Raw genomic sequence first — 16,413 nt, forward strand, 5'->3', positions numbered from 1 at the left:
GAAACTTCCTTCAAGCTTTGTTGAAGCTCAGGAAATAGCTCTTGTTCTTGTGGTTCAGAATCAGTATCTGCGGAGAGATCCTGGAACTGATTGCTTAGCATCAGAGGTTCAGAATGTCTCCTGATTTTCCTGTTCCCGTGGGTTACATTTTTCCACACACTTCCTCCCGTGTTCAGTTTTCCTCTATTCACTGCGATACCTTTTCCTCTTCCTCCTGTTGTCCACTCAAGAGTGCTATCCATGAAATCCTCACTTTCTCTTATACACTGCAGTATGGAAAAGTGTGCCTCAGGTCCCCATATCTTCTCCTCTAGTAGGGCTACCAACTTACACTTGCTGCAATTGTAATCGTTGTTACCCTCAGGTAAGAATACAAATATCTCAGACTTTACACGTCACTACCTCACCTCTCAGCAGCGATGCTGCTGCAATCCATAGCAAAGTTAGTTTTGTTTATCTTGACTTCCCTGAAAACTCCACTGCCAAACTGCCTCTTGAGACTATTTGAGCTACCCGCTTTTCTACAGGGCCTCTAGGCTAAGAGCCTTAGAGCAAGAGTCCTGGCAAGGAGGAGCCTTGCAATTTAAAGGCTTGGAGCCTCCACCTCTGACTCTGAGCAACAGTAGAGGGTGGGGCCAGCAACTACCCCCAGGCAAATAAGCCCTTATCTCTCAGCAACAAACCAGACAAAAGACACACAGAAGCAATCAGAAACCCCTCTCTGGCATCTCTAAGCACTCACAGTTCTCTCACACAGCAAATTCAGAAAGTAACCCTCACACAGTTCTCTCACACAGCAACCTCCATTAACGCTCCCCAGCAGTTTAGGCGAAGCAAAATTGAAATTGAGAAATGATCTTGATTATTAAGTTTGGGTTATTGTGGCAAATAATGCCGAAGATGAGGCACTCAACATGTATAAATATAGTCAAATGTGTTATAAAATGAAAATAGTATTGAAATAAGAAAATTCTTACAAGATTTTAATGAACAAAGAGTGATGTTTGGTGTTTTCTACCTGAAAGGCATTTCTTTTTGATACAAGGAGAGGCAGTCTCAAGGAACCAGTTGAAAAAAACTGACGTACAGAATGCAAAAATCTGTTTTTTACTGTAAATATTGTTTTTTTTTCCCTTTAGGTTGGAACAAGTACTATGGATAACCCTTTACTCAAGCATAGTGCAAAAGATTATTTCTTTAAAGCTGCCCTGTGTCACTTTTTGGTTGATGAATTGAATGCTAAGGTCAGTGCACTTATTATTTCATGTATTAAAAAGGTAAAGGTTACCACCATTCCCTGTGCAAACACCAGTTGTTTTCGACTCTGGGGTGACGTCACTTTCACAATGTTTTCGTGGCAGTGTTTTTATGGGGTGGTTTGCCATTGCCTTCTTCATCTTCACTTTCCCCCCAGCAAGCTGGGTACTCATTTTACCGACCTCAGAAGGATGGAAGACTGAGTCGACCTAGAGGCAGCTACCTGAAACAGCTTCCGCTGAAATTGAACTCAGGTTGTGAGCAGAGGACTCCGACTGCAGTATTGCAGCTTTTACCACTGCACCATGGGGCTCTTATTTCATGTATTATTATACCTTATATTGGATGGTGTACAAAAATATACAGTATCTATTGATAAAGATTGCAGTGACCCACTCGTTGCAGTTCTTTCTGCAAAGGAAAATACTTGCTATACTAGGTCTACCATTCAAGCTTGAGTTTCACTTCCTTGTAATTGGAGGGGGAACTAAGTTTTAATCCTGTCTTTGTCTATGGAGTTTGGAAGCAATCCACAGTTCCTGTAGGGTTGCCAACTCCAGCTTGAGAAACTCCTGGAGATTTGGGGGCAATGCTTCAGGAGGGCAGAGTTTGGGGAGGGGAGGGAGCTCAAAGGACATAAGATGCCATAGAGTCCACCCTCTGAAGTTGCCATTTCCTCCAGGGGAGAGGATCTCTTTAGTTTGGAGGTCAATTGTAATTCTGGAAGAAGAGAGCCAGTTTGGTGCAGTGGTTAAATGCGCAGACTCTTTTCAGGGAGATCTGGGTTTGATTCCCCACTCCTCCACTTGCACCTGCTGGAATGGCCTTGGGTCAGCCATAGCTCTGGCAGAGGTTGTCCTTGAAAGGGCAGCTTCTTGGAGAGCCCTCTCAGCCCCACAGGGTGTCTGTTGTGGGGGAGGAAGATAAAGGAGATTATAAGCCACTCTGAGTCTCTTTCAGAGAGAAGGGTGGGGTATAAATCTACAGTCTTCTTCTTTTTCCAGATCCCACATTAGTGGTAACCCTATACCCCCTTCACTTTCATGACAATCCTGCATGCTAAGTTGAGAGAGCAATCACTGAGCAACAAGCCCCCCTGTGGCATAGTGTGGCCTAGATGCAGCTATGCAAAAACCCCTGTAATACTATCTTCCTGTTTTTGTCCAGCCCCTTACACTGGAAATACTGAATTCTGTTTTTAGTTGTGCTATAAAACCAGAGTTTGGAGTACAGAAAAGACATATTTGCACATAGCGCAGGACCTATTTAAAGAAGTCCAATACCAAATCTTCTAATTTTAAATTTGTTGCTCCAAATTAGCTGTGCATCTCTGATTTTGTGCCTTGGATTGTGGTTCTATTTCTGAGAAAAACATTCCTGATAGGCCATTATGTGGGAGACAATATGTGGGAGAAGTGTGAACAGTGTCCTGCAGGTGGTCTGTTTTTACTGAAAATCAGCCTTGGATCTTAGAGTGGCCATCTGTGCATTCACACCTCCCACCCTCCTTCCCCACTACTGTTGGTACTCCTGCAGTTTTGGTCTGGAACTTGCAGTGGTCACCAGAAACTCCAGTGAGCATGCACAGTGGAGCTTCTGCGCATGACACTGGGAAGGGTGTAAAAATCCTTTCTAGCTTGATATATGTACTAATGGAGACTGGCACAGGCGCAGTATATCCCATGGGTGCAAATGCACAGATTTGAAGATCATCAGTTACAGGTGAGCAACCTGTTTTTCCAATGTACTTTAACGGCCTGTGAGAACATCTGAAACTTCCAGATACAAACCTATTCACATAAGGGAGTCACTAAAGATTGTCGATAACTGGAATAAGGAGTTCAGCTGTGCAAAGTATTATCTATCAGCTGGAGGTCAAAAGTAGTTAATCAAGAATAGGCTTTGGTTTTCCTCTTCAGAGGCATCGCTACCATGGCAATAGTTTTCCAGGAAAACATTTATAATGCGATCAAGTATGCTCAAGTTTGATTGAATGGTGAACTTTAGAAGTGGCTTCTGTCTTCCAGCTTGCTCTTGAGAAGTATGAGGAAATGTTCCCAGCATTCACGGATTCAAGGGAGTGTAAATTATTGAAAGTAAGTGACTCTTGCATGCTGGCCAATGTGCTGGAATTAGAAATGGTGCATGAGTTTTCTCAGGATTGTTGCATGGAGACTGAGAAATACAGAGGGCTAGGAATTGAAAGGAAGAGAGGAATGATAATCCCAGAGCACATTTTAAAACTATAATGTTTATTAGCTGGTTTTGAAGAATGACAGTATCACTGAATAAGATTTTAGGAACTGGCTTGGCTTGTGTGAGTGTGGGGGACCCTTATGACCATCCCAACCAGTTACTCAAGGTCTCAGAAGAAGGGAAGGGGGGGTCTACTGTGTGCCCCCTTATCATCTCTGGTTTCAAGAGAAGCTCCAAATATCCTTCCTATCTGGCTTCTTCTGAGCAGCCTTCCAAGGCACAGGCATTTCCTGGTCTCCCTCTACATTTAGCACTTATTATGCTCTTGTTTTTGTACTGGCTTGGTTCCCAGACAGGTTATGACCTTTTCTTCTGGCCTGGGAAGGATTTGAGGTGATGGCACTCAATAGCTTTATTCTCTGTTCTTTCGGGGTCAGCTTCAGGAAGGCATGGAGACCTATTCCCTCCACACTTCATGTCATGGGGCAGTCCTTGACTCTTCCATCCTTTCCCCTCTGCTGTGGATGTAACTTCTGCTTCCTGGGGCCATGTAGGGACCCCCTGAACTCTCCTTCCATATAAGGTCACAAACTAGGATGCTGGTTGTATTGGTTCTGTGTGTACATAATCTTGCATAGATAATGTTACAGGAGCATTATAACAAGAAGTTTTCCATATCTGTGTGTAATGTTGACTAAAAAGTAAATCTATCCTAAATCAATGTATAGGTTTTTTTTAAAAAAAAGTCTCTCCAAGTGTTGAAAGCCCTTGTTCTGCTGCAATGGTCCACCTTCCATGAGAGCAGTGGCCAAATTTTCAGTTCGGCAGTCTAATCTTTTGCTGTTTTTCTGCCAGAAGCTGCTGGAAGCTCATGAGGAACAAAACTGTGAGGCGTACACTGAAGCAGTAAGTAGACCTCTGTTTTACTTAGTATGCAGGCCAGGTCACATAGATATATAGTCTTCAGACAATACAGTCTTAGGCAATGGCTGTGAACTAGGATTGTGAATCTGCCAGGGTATGTGGGGGTGTGGAGTTCTCCCAGAATTACACCTGGTCTCCAGACTACAGAGATCTGTTTCCTTAGTCACATTCCTACTGAGCTTCCTTCACTCCCCAAACTCCCCCCTTCCCAGGCTCCATCCCCAAATCTCCAGGGATTTTGCAAGCCAGAATGGGCAACCCTACTGTGGTTCCTCAGGCGTGTCCCAGAGCTAACTGCTGGGTCATGAGCCCCTAGGTACTTTTATATGTTGCTTTTCTGGAACTAGTGGGCATGTGTAGAGAACAGGGACACCTCAACTCCTGCCTCTCTTTGCATCTACTCTGAGAGAAGTAGCAGGACAGTAAATTGAAATCCTGTGACGGAGATGATTCCTTCAATCTAATCCTTGGCTTATTCCTTACCTTAGTACACTTCCTGGAACCTGGCTTGTGTTTCCTTCCTCCATTTTTCTTAGTCTCTTGCCCACTGTCCTGCTTTAAAACCAGTGAGGTCATAACTGTGGCTCTGTCTCTCTTTCTGAACACGCCAGTGCCTCACATTTGCCATTCACTGCGCACTATCAGGAATTGCCTCTTTCTGTCCTTCTTCCAATATGCTTGTGTATCTCCAGAGGTTGGATGGATGGGGGGACCAGGTAGAAGTTTTATTGTAGATTGGGGTGGCCAAACTGTGGCTTGTGAGCCACATGCAGCCCTTAGAGCCCTCCCCTGCAGCTCCTGAGGCTTGCCACCCCCCCCCCCCCACACACACACTTTCCTCCAGCGCTGGTGATTCTTCTCTGGCAGGATGGTGGAGGGGGCATGTGAGCGAGCCTGGCCTTGGCCCTTCCTGGAAGCAGGATGCCAAGCCAGGTGGGCAGCAGACTTCAGGCACAGTGGCTGTGCTGCTTGTTGGATGTCCACTTTCTCCCACAGCCTCCTCCACCACTTTCTCAAGCCACACAAATGAACATTCTCCCCCATTGCTGACTATACAGGAAGGGAGCTGCTCCACTTGGCCACAGCCAGGCAGGATGGGAGTTGGGATGTGGCTTTCTGCTTGCTCCCCTGTGCTGGGCTGTGCCAGGAGGGGCTGGCTGGCAAGGTCGCAAGAGCTCAGCTGCTGCTGTTGTAGTTTTAAGCCTTGGCAGGAATCAGCTTTGTGCCCCCGATGGTTGGGCCATTGTGGACCGGCCTGACTTAGCTGCGCCTCCTCCCCAGCGAGTGGTGCTCTGAGATTTTGAGTCCTCCCCAGAGCTGCTTCTCCAGCAGGACAGCTGACTGGTGCAAGGCGTGTGTGTGCGGGGTGGGTGGGGCGTCTTTGCAGGCAGGTGCAAAAGGGAGAGGAAGGATCAGGGCTGGAGGGGGGGGGCTGCTCAGCCTTCCTTAGTGCACACATGGAGGGAAGCCTGGCTGCTCCTACTGGAGCCCTCTGTTGCCCAGCTGGCACTAGCCCCTCCCCCTACCATTTTCCTCTCTCTCACTCTGAATGCAGAGTGGAAACTGAGGGGACCCTCTCTTTTTTTTTTTTCACTCTTCTCTCCCCATGTATTTACTTTCTCTCTGTCTTTCTTTCTCTCCCTTTCTGTTGAGTTGTGTGGAAACTGGAAGCGAGGAGAGGACAGCCAGCCACTTCCCCCCATGACTTCAGGCTGCTTCTCTTGCAGCCTGACTTTGCTTTCTTTCCTTCTTTCCTTTCTGTCTTTCACTTTTCTCTCTCCATCTATTTGCTTTCTTTCCACCTCTTCCCTCCCCCCTCTCTAGTTAGTTAGGGTAGCCAGTCCCCCCACCATCCACCATGGTGGGGGAGGTGGCCAGATCCACAGAGACCACCCTCCAGGACATCCATTTCTCTCTAGGGGAACTGATCTCTGTAGTCTGGAAATGAGCTGTAATTCCAGGGGATCTGCAGGTCCCACCTTGAGCACATTTCTAGGCCCAGTGTTGAAACTGGAAGCTCTGGTTCTACTGTGTGAACTGGTACATACAAACAAATGACGTTGGCTTGCATTTGCTAAATCACCCTGCTTCGTGTAGGATGCACAACAACCAGATGGAGGAGTGGAAGGATGTCATTCTACCAACGATGAGAGTGGGTTTCTCTGTGAGTTTGAGGACAGGGACTGGCCCTGAAGGTAGATTCACTGCACCAAACCCCCATCTCTTTCTGTGAAGTCACTTTCAGGCCACACCCCAAACCCACCTCTTCCTCCAAAGTCATCTTGTGGCTTTTGAAGCATCTGACATTTAGTCTATGTGGCTCTTGCATGAAGCATGTTTGGCCACCCCTGTTTTAACAATACAGGAACTGTATGGAGTGAAGATACATAAATCAGGTGTGCTTCCTGTTTCCCTGATTCTGGGAATACACATGAACACATGAGGCTGCCTTATACTGAATCAGCCCATTGGTTCATCAGTCAGTGTTGTCTGCATAGATTCGCAGCAGCTCTCAAAGGTCTCAGGGTCTTGCCTATGACCTGATACTTAAGTGGAGATACCAAGGACTGAACTTGGGAGCTTCTGCATGCCAGGCAGATACTCTACTGCTGAGCTGCTGCCCCATCCCTTTCCAAAGCCACTTGGGCCAAAGGAGGAATTGAGAAATGTCTGTTTTTCAGTGGCTAGTATTGGAAAGGGTTGGTTCCTCAACTGCATGCCTTGTCTGCTTATGGTTTCATTACTCTTGAATTTTGATAGTCATGTTAGTTAGACAAAATAAGCAATATGCTGAATACAAAATAAAAATATTATGATCTTCTTCATGGTCTCTGTGCAGTCCCACATTTGGGTACTGTGCCTGCACAGGGCCCAACCTCTGAGAATGGAAAGCATTCTTCAGCCATTTAGGCATGCTTCCTCCTCATGCTCTGGGTAGCAGGCATGCCCTGTGCATGCCTGTAGCTGAGAAAAAGGCATCTCCCTGCCAGGTCCTTCCTGACTGCTGCATGATCCAGACCTTGCTGTGGCTTCCCCGTCATCTCTTCAATTCCTTGCTGTTTCTGTCTTTCTCTTTCCTCGTCTTTTCATCTATTTTTCTCCTCCTCGAAAAAAAATTATTCCTTCTTCAGTCTTTGTCTTCACCCTTGAGGGTGCTACTGGACTCTTTGCAGCAACAGACTAAAATGACCAACTCCTCTGGGTCTTCACCCTTTGTGAGTCTTTCCCCTTTCCTCCCTTTTCTCCTCCCCCTCCCCGCTGTTGAGGTTCTGAAAGGCAGCATATGGGAAGTTCAGATTTTTTCAAAAAGTGCCGCTATTGTGGAGCTAAGTTCCCCTCCACTGATGGCCACCAGCTTTGCATTCTCTGCCTTGGGGAAGTCCTGCCCACATTGTGCCAAATTCATAAAGCAGGCTAGACGGAACAGGGTGTTTTGCCTCCATATTCTTCCCTTTGAAGCCTCGTTCACCCCTCCAATGTCTTCTTTGGCTCCGTCTTTGTCTTTACTGTCTACCCTCTCAGAGGGGAGATTTAGTACTGAAGTGGCCTTCATCTGCACCCTCTGAAAAAGAAATTGGACAAGTCCTCCAAGCATTCCTCTGACACCTCTGTTTGTGGACCTTGTCAGAAGAACGAAACCAGCCCAGGTGCTGATGACTACTTCAGTTGAGCCCTTGGTCATATCTGGCCTCTCAACATCAACACTGACAGTTCAGCTTCAACCCTTTGTTCCAACCATCTCAACACTGAAGGTTGGCCTTGACATTGATCCTGTTCCTGGAATTTGGTCAGATTCACCAGTCGTCATGGCCACCACTCCAGATCACCTCGCTGCTGTCGAAGCCATGCTTGATACTTCTGGGGAGTTGAGAACAGTGCTTCACCAATACTCCCAGTCTTAGTGCCACTCCTGGAATCACACACTCAAGACCATTCAGTCTCTAGATCTTCTTGTCACTACTTTTATTCCTCCTAGAGATCCAGAAGACACCATCGTTCTCATCAGTCTCAATCTCATGGTTCCTCCAGGCATCCCATTCTTGCCCATCTTTCTGGAATTTCTCAGTGGCACCATTCCCAGAACCCTAGCCTTCAGTCCTACACCACGGTCAAGTCCACTTCAGCAGTACTCTCAGATCTGACCTTGGGTGCTCAATGTCTGACTACTCAGGCAGCTCCTTCTGTACCAATCACCATTACTCCATCTCTTTTGGACAATCTTGGCAATACATCACTTGAACCATCAGACATTGCCTCACAGGATTCAAGGCTGGAGACCTGCCCCACACATCCCCTGATTTGGAGGTGGCTCCTCAAGGATCCTGTTGCTCCAAGGCCTACCTAGAACTGATCCATCAGATGGTCCAAGTCCTGCAGGTGCAAAGGATGTCTGAGACCCACAAGTTGACAGACATTGTTCATAAATTGGTCCAATCAGATGTTCCTCCCAGGGTAGTCCTTCCTATGCTCCCTGTACCTTTGGAGGGTCTCAAGGAAGCCTGGGGAAGGCCAGCATCTGTTCTGCCCATGTCAAAAAGGTTTGAGGCACTTTAAAAGGTGCAGCAGATAGATGCCAAATTTCTATTTGCGCACCCACCTCCCAACTCTGTCATTATACATTCTTCATCCTCCTCTAAGCATGCTTGCCATCCTCCCCCAGATTGAGAGGGAAGGAAGATTGATACCCTTTCTCGAAAGATGTTTGCTTTGACTTCTCTGACAGCCAAGATACACAATTACCTTTCATACTTATTGGCTTATTTGTTCCACCTTGCAAATCATCTTTGTATCTTTCATCTACCATATTGCCAACTTTCTTTCCATGACCATCCGATGACAGCTGCAGAGCTCTTTTCTTTTACCTCTCCTGGATACAGCCCTTCTGTAAAGACCCTCACCTGTTCATTGCTTATGGCAACCCTAAGAGGGGTCTCAAGCTCTCCTCTCAGAGGCTAGAGAAGTGGATAATAGCAACAATTTCTCTTTGTTGCAAACTGGCTAAAAAGCCTGTACCTGCTCACCTGCGGGCTCTGTCCACTAGAGCCATCTCCACTTCTGCAGCTTTCCTCAGTGGCACATCAGTCAATGACAACTGTAGTATAGCAACCTGGTTCTCCCCATCAACCTTCGTGACCCACTACTCCCTGGACATCAGGGCCTGTCAAGATTCATCTTTCGCCCAGACTGTGCACGGTTGATATTCCAGTAGAGCCTCATGACCTTCGGGTCTTCCAGGTGAGCCAGTAGAATAATGGTATGTTGGTAACTAACTCTTCTCCTTCTGCAGTTACCAGCACCCACTATCCTGCCAAGTGTTAGCTTGTTAGTCACCCAAGTGTGGGACAGCACAGAGATCATGAAGAAGATAACAGGTTGCTTATCTTCCTTGTTTGAGCCAGTTTGGTGGTAGTGGTTAAATGCGTGGACTCTTATCTGGGAGAAATGGATTTGATTCCTGACTCCTCCACATGCAACTGCTGGAGTGACCTTGTGTCAGTCATAACTCTCTCAGAGCTGTTCTGCTCAAGATCAGTTCTTGGAGAGCTTTCTCAGCCCCACCTACCTCACAGGGTGTCTGTGGGGAGGGGGAGGGAAAGGAGATTGTAAACCACTCTGAGATTCCAAGGGAAGGGCTGGATATAAATCCAATCTCCTCCTCCTCTTCTTACCTGTAACTGATGATCTTTGAGTGGTCGTCTGTGCAGTCACACAAGCCCACCTGGCATTCCCCACTGCTGGCATCTCTTGCTCACTTTCCTTTCTGTTGACGGGATTTACTGGTGGTGATTGAAAGAATTGGGCAGGAAGCACCTTCTCCTCAACTCCAGGTGTGCATGCTCCCCAGAACATGAGGAGAATGTGCACCCAAATGGCTGAGGAAAGCTTTCCATTCTCTAGAGCTGGGTTCAGCGCAGGCACAACACCAAAGTGTGTGATGGCACAGATGACCACTTGAAGATCATCACTTACAGGTAAGCAACCTATTTTTGTCCTTTGTTTTCTAATAATTTGTGCTTATCTCTCACCATAGGTCAAAGAGTTTGATTCAATATCCCGCTTGGATCAGTGGCTCACCACCATGTTGCTGCGCATTAAAAAATCAATTCAAGGAGAGAGCGAGGGAGATTTGAAGTGATCTGTGTTATGTGACTCGTGCTGTGTCTGTTGAAGTTACTCTGTGTTGTGGCCCAGGACCATTATGGGATACTCGATAAATGCTTCTAGCTTCACTGACTGGTGTCTTGTTCAGTATTCTGTAGTGGCTCATGCTGTGGCACCTAAGAACATGAATTCTACATTTGTGAGTCGAATTCTGTCAAAAACTTCTAAATATAAAGATGCAGATCCTGATCTTTTTTCATGTTTATCTGGAAGTAAATCCCATGAAGTTCAATGGGATTTCATGTAATTATGCATAAGACTGCAGGTCATGTACACTCAGCTGAGGTGAAACTCTTATGAAATGATGCTCTCACAATATGAGAAGCCATGTTTCTTCACTCTCCCTGCCTCTGCCAAATTTGTTGTAGTTTTGAATAAATGTTGGTCTAGAGTTTATTTGGATTCTTTGTGATAACAACAACCACCTATGGGGTGTTCTGTTTTCACTGTTGTTGAAATGTATGTCCTTTTTTATGTGGGTTAGCATTTGTGCAATTATATGGTTGAGTCACAACACTACACTGAATTGAGCTGAGAGAGCACATAAAACATGCAATCTCCTTTAAAGTAAATCAGGCTCAAATGTAAAACCATTTCTGGTTGTTACATTTGTCCAGACGTTACATGAACTAGGGATGGAATGATATGTTGGTTCTGATCAAGTGGACAACTGAAAAATGTTTAATGCAGAAGTCAGAAATGTTAATTTTGAGGCTCCTGTTATGAAAAGGGGCCATATTTCTGAAGCATTCTCTCTCTGAAGACATTCTTTCCAACCCCAAAACTGCAGGGCATGAGGCAGAACTCCAAGGTTCACCACCTGATTCAGTACCGGGTTCAGAAATGTGAACGATACCTGTGTTTTTTTCAAAGAAACAAAATGCATTTCCCTTTTGGTAGATTTTCCAGTTCTGTGATGCCACTTTCTTCTTTCCTTGACCAGGATCCTTTAAGCCTTTGAAGCCCTGACCTGATAGCCAAAGCTAGACTGATTTCATCTGCTCTTGGAAGTTTAGCAGGATTGGCCCTGATCTGTATTTGGATGGGAGACCACCAAGGAAGCACCAAGGTTGTTGTGCAGATACAGGCAATAGCAAGCCACCTTTGTTTGTCTCTTGCTTTGAAAACCCAGGGTGATAGAGCTGTTCTACTGATACTGTGGAAAGTGTGTGATACTCATAGACAATAGACATGGGTTCTGAAGACAGGCAAGCTGTAATAGAAATGATGTAGGTATGAAGATGCAATCAATTTTTCACAGTATAGCAAACAAGCCACTCTTCTAAAATGCTAATTCAGGATTTGCCTGTTTGGCCAACAGAACAAGACTTCCATGCCCATTGTGGCATGGCAGAATGGGCTGTGGCCAATCTAGACTGTAGGTGGTGAGAGTGGGGGAGTTCCTATTTGCAAATGTCCCTCTGTATGCTAATTCCTTGCAAGCAGAAAACTTGCACAAAGGGGAACAGGTTGGTTGAAAGCCTTTCTCCAACACTAGCTTTTGCTTGCAAGGAGATTGGAACAGGAGATAATTATACACATGTTGTATACCTTTAAAGAGATACAGGGCACTTTCCCAGTTCAGGAATATGCTGCTTCTTTCTGCTAACTATGCAGATCTGACCTAGCTTTGTCACATCTTTTGTTCTCTGTGTTGTGTGTACACACATTAGTTTGTGGGAAATTTAGTGGTGGCCTACTTTGTTCAGTGCAAACTGAATCATCAATCTGCCTTCCACCAGCTATCCCCCTCCCCACTCACTTTTCCCTGTTGCTCTCACATACTATGGAGCAACAGCTACAGGCCATCTCTCAGCTGCAGCAGGGGGTTGAGTGAGTGAGAGAGAGGCTTATGCCCAGAGCTGGATGGAATTTCTGTACAAGGGATTCCAGTGGGAGCAGTTGGAATGGGCAGGGGGAGGCAAGAGCTGGCAGAGGATAGCAGAGGAGAGAAACTCAGGTGATTATGAAAATGTTTTTTAACAGCCTCTCTGTATGAAGTTTTTGCTTTAATTTCTCTTCTATTTTTGTTTGTTTAGGTATTTATGCCCTGCTTTGCTTCCCATTAAGAACCCAAAGTGGCTTGTAACATCATTCTTCCTTCTGCTGTTTTATCCTCATGTCAACCCTGTGAGGTAGGCTAGACTGAGTGTGTGACTGACCCTAGCTTCCCTGGCAGAGGGGGGATTCGAATTGGGGTGTCCCAGATCCTAGTGCAGTGTTCTAATTACTCCGCCACACTGGCTCTGATATTCATCTTTTCCTTTGTGGCACAGCCTTTTCTTTAGGTCCCTGAAATAATTCACAGTACCGTTGTTTGTTCTGACCATCCCAGTCGGCTGCAGGCCTTATATGCACATCCTATGCTCAGTTTTAACCAGTCATCTTTGTGGTGCTCGGCAGATTCCTTCTACTTCCTGATCCTCTTAGTAAGATCACTTTCTTCAGCTCTTTTGCAAAAATGTCCCTTTGAATTTGGTGGGTTTTCTTTTGAGCAATGGGTTCTCATCTAATGAGTGCAGAAATGGGCTTTTCCTGTGGGAGACTGATTTCCCACTAGCCTTACCTTGCTCTCACTCCCCTCTTCTCAGCGGGGCTTCCGGTGGGATTTTGCACAAGCTGCCCCGAGGCTGCAGCTCGCTCTGCCTCTTTCGCACAGCAAACAAGATCCTCTAAAAACTAGTTTCTGTTTGCGCATGAAAAAGGCGAAGCTTTTTGCAGCCCCGGGGCAGATAGTGTGAAATTCGATGGAAGCCCTGTGGAGAAGAGGAGCGTGAGAGTGGGAAATTGGTTTGAGATTTAAACTTCATGGCACGGAAAAGGTTGACCGAGGTCTTTTCTATTTGCTGTCCCAATTCTTTACTTGCAAGGAATTTGTTTTTAACATGGGGAGGGGAGGAAAGGACAAAGGTAGCCATGTTAGTCTGTCTTGGCAAAAGAAAACAAAAGTCCAGCTCACTTTTTCAGATAGGTGAAAAGGAGGCCATGCTGGGAATTTGTCTTATAGGGAAGTACTCTGAATGAGCACAATCCATCCCACTATCTCCAGTGTGCACCACCTCATTCTCTTGTAGGTGTAGACCAGGCCCTGCTCTTCAGAGTGGATCCTGTACTTGCAAAAGGAATCTATCTGTGATGAAATGCCCCACCAAACACATTTGCAGCATGTATTGTTCTACCTGCAGAACAAAGTTTGAGTCCAGGGGCACCTTTAAGACCAACACAATTTAATTCTGGGTATAAGCTTTTGTGTGTGTGCAGACTTCTGCCGGCAGTGCTCCATACTTCATTCCAACAGTGTATTCAGTGACCAAACAGATCCTTGGGAAAGTTAGATACACTGTATCCCAGTCACTCACTTGTGGGCGAGAAGACTACAGACTGCCCCCCCCTTCCCCATAGGTGATTTTGCTTGTCAAAACTCCATGTCAATTGTTTGTTTAATAGGCATCTAGGGACAGCGTGCTTCTGCTTGCATAGATCTTGTAGATCAGATTTGGTGTTGAGAATCACAGCTATGGGCCGACATTCACTTAAAATGATTCCAAACAGATGTACTCAATTCCTGAATTGCTCACAAACACCTGCCTTTTGAAGTGTCCTGTATCTGTAACCTAGAGACACCTACAATCCTTGTATAACAAATTGTGCTGGTATTGTGGCTTGGGAGTATGTGAAATGATAGTGACCATGAATAACTGACTCATTCCTCACTGAGGTTACATCTGATGGCAACACAGAGCTGCTTGTTTTGAAACAATATGCACAGAAAGGTAGCAAACCTTTTGTCAGCTCTCCTGTGCCTGTACGTGTCTTAACAGTAGGACAATTCTGAGCTAGATGTGAAGAATGCAACTGCTGGTGCGCTTTGGATATGATCCTGAACTGTGACTGGATGTGGGAAACATTTTTTTTTAATTCCTTCTGTTCTGTGCATCGCTGGTTTATCATGAAATTTGCCATTAAAGACTGTGCTGCTCACTGTGAAGATAACTTGGTGTTTCAATTAATCCTGCTAAACTTGTTGGCTTTTGCAGACCATTGTTGTGGTGGCATCAGAATGAGAAGGGGATAAATGTATCAGGTCACCTTCTGCCTGAATTGGAGGGATGCAATACAAGCACTGGCCTGACACAGCTGTTTGACAGGTACAGGCTCTTTCTCCCCCCCTCCCCCCCAGTACAACAGCCAAAGACTGTGGGTTAGATCCTACAGATAGAACAAAACTTTCCTACCTCCCCCTGCCTCACTGCTGCCCACAAAGTCTCCCAAAATGTCGCTCCTTGGGGACAGGGGACTCTCACAAACAGCAATGATGGGTGAGTTGGGGGCTGTGGTGAGAAGGATGAATTGGCAAAAATCATGATCCTTACTTCCTGTCGGAGGGGGGGGGGGGAGACTTTTGGATCCAATCCTGTGCTTTGCAAGTACTTGTAGGGCTGTCATAGAGAGGATGGTGTGGAATTGTTTTCTGTGGCCCCGGAAGGGGGAACCAGAACCAATGGGTTGAAATTAAATCAAAAGTTTCTGGCTCAACATTAGGAAGAACTTCCTGACCATTAGAGCGATTTCTCAGTGGAACAGGCTTCCTCGGGAGGTGGTGGGCTTGGAGGTTTTTAAACAGAGGCTAGATGGCCATCTGACAGTGGTGAAGGTCCTGTGAATTTGGAGTAGGTATTTGTGGGTTTCCTGCATTGTTCAGGGGGTTGGACTAGCTGGCCCTGGCTGGGTTGGACTAGCTGGCCCTTCCACCTCTATGTTTCTATGATAGCAAGTAAGTAGTCCTATCTGATTAGACAATGGTCTGCCTGACGCTTCTACTGCACAAACTCTGGAAATCAAGCCCCCAGCACTGATTCACCTATGCACATCACCGCAGCACTTCAGGGAGAAATGACAAATGAAGGTCTAGTTTCTATCAGCCGTTCCTGACTGCCATGAAAATGAATAGAGTCAGCATACTGTAGTGGTTTCTGGATCGTACTAGTTTAGGAGACTGCCAAGGAAGGCCTCTGGTTGACCTTAGGCTAGTCATTTTCTCCTTCAGCCTAAAGTCCCTCATAGGGGTGTAGTGAGGATAAAATAGAGGAGGGGGGAAATGATCTAAACTGCTTTTGAATCCCCACTGGGGAGAAAAGTAGGGTACAGCATTAACATAGGTTTAGCTTAAATAATATCTGCCAACTAGAGAAAGCCTCTTTCTCTGGCCTGGTTAGTATTTTGATGGGAGACTTCTAAGAAAGTCCAGGATTGCTATGCAGAAAGAGGCAGTGGCAAACCACCTCTGAATGTCTTTCCTTGAAAATCCTATAGGGTCGCCATAACTCGGTTGTGATTTAACAGAAGTTTTCACCACCACAGAAAACCTTCATTAGAAGGTTTAGCCATCCTTCTCTTGCAGATAGCATTATTCATGTTTCATTTGCAGTCCCCAAACTGGTTGAGCCTCTGTGCACTTTTGAAATTTTGAAAAACAGACGATGCTGTTAAAGTGATGCACTCATTATGTCAGCAAATCTGGAAAAGGTCAGTTTATATTCCAATCCCAAAGAAGGGTAATGCCAAGGAAGGTTCAAAGTGTCACACCATAGTCGGGCTCAACTGTGCAGCTGGACAACAAACAAAGCAAATACCTCCCAAAAGGGCTGCCCTAGGAATAGGAGAAATCACAAACTGGCAGGGTGTCCTATGCCAAAGATGCTTCTTTCAGGTAGGCACTGCTTCCAAATGCAATGGCCTCTGGGGTCATCCAAACTTCTTCCTGTTCCACTGAGTTAGAGGAAAACCAGGATGGGCCTTTTACAGAAGTAGTAAATGGGCATCATGAAATACACACTGGGGGATCACTGTGCTAAGAATACCTTCACAAAAAAC

The 16,413-nt window shown here is 45.9% G+C and overlaps 1 protein-coding gene across 2 annotated transcripts in view; it reads left to right on the forward strand.

Annotated features, from left to right (window-relative positions):
* Positions 1–10,933, forward strand: part of NAPB (NSF attachment protein beta) — a 36,901-nt gene extending 25,968 nt beyond the window's left edge. For both annotated transcript variants that reach the window (XM_060257940.1, XM_060257948.1), the window contains 4 exons: positions 1,140–1,244; positions 3,285–3,353; positions 4,309–4,359; positions 10,409–10,933. In XM_060257940.1, the coding sequence (XP_060113923.1) occupies positions 1,140–1,244; positions 3,285–3,353; positions 4,309–4,359; positions 10,409–10,513 (330 nt within the window). In that variant the 3' untranslated portion in view covers positions 10,514–10,933. The remainder of the gene's footprint in view (positions 1–1,139; positions 1,245–3,284; positions 3,354–4,308; positions 4,360–10,408) is intronic.
* Positions 10,934–16,413: the final 5,480 nt, after the last annotated feature.

This window comes from Heteronotia binoei, chromosome 1 (genome assembly GCF_032191835.1).
Source record: "Heteronotia binoei isolate CCM8104 ecotype False Entrance Well chromosome 1, APGP_CSIRO_Hbin_v1, whole genome shotgun sequence".
NCBI lineage: Eukaryota > Metazoa > Chordata > Lepidosauria > Squamata > Gekkonidae > Heteronotia > Heteronotia binoei.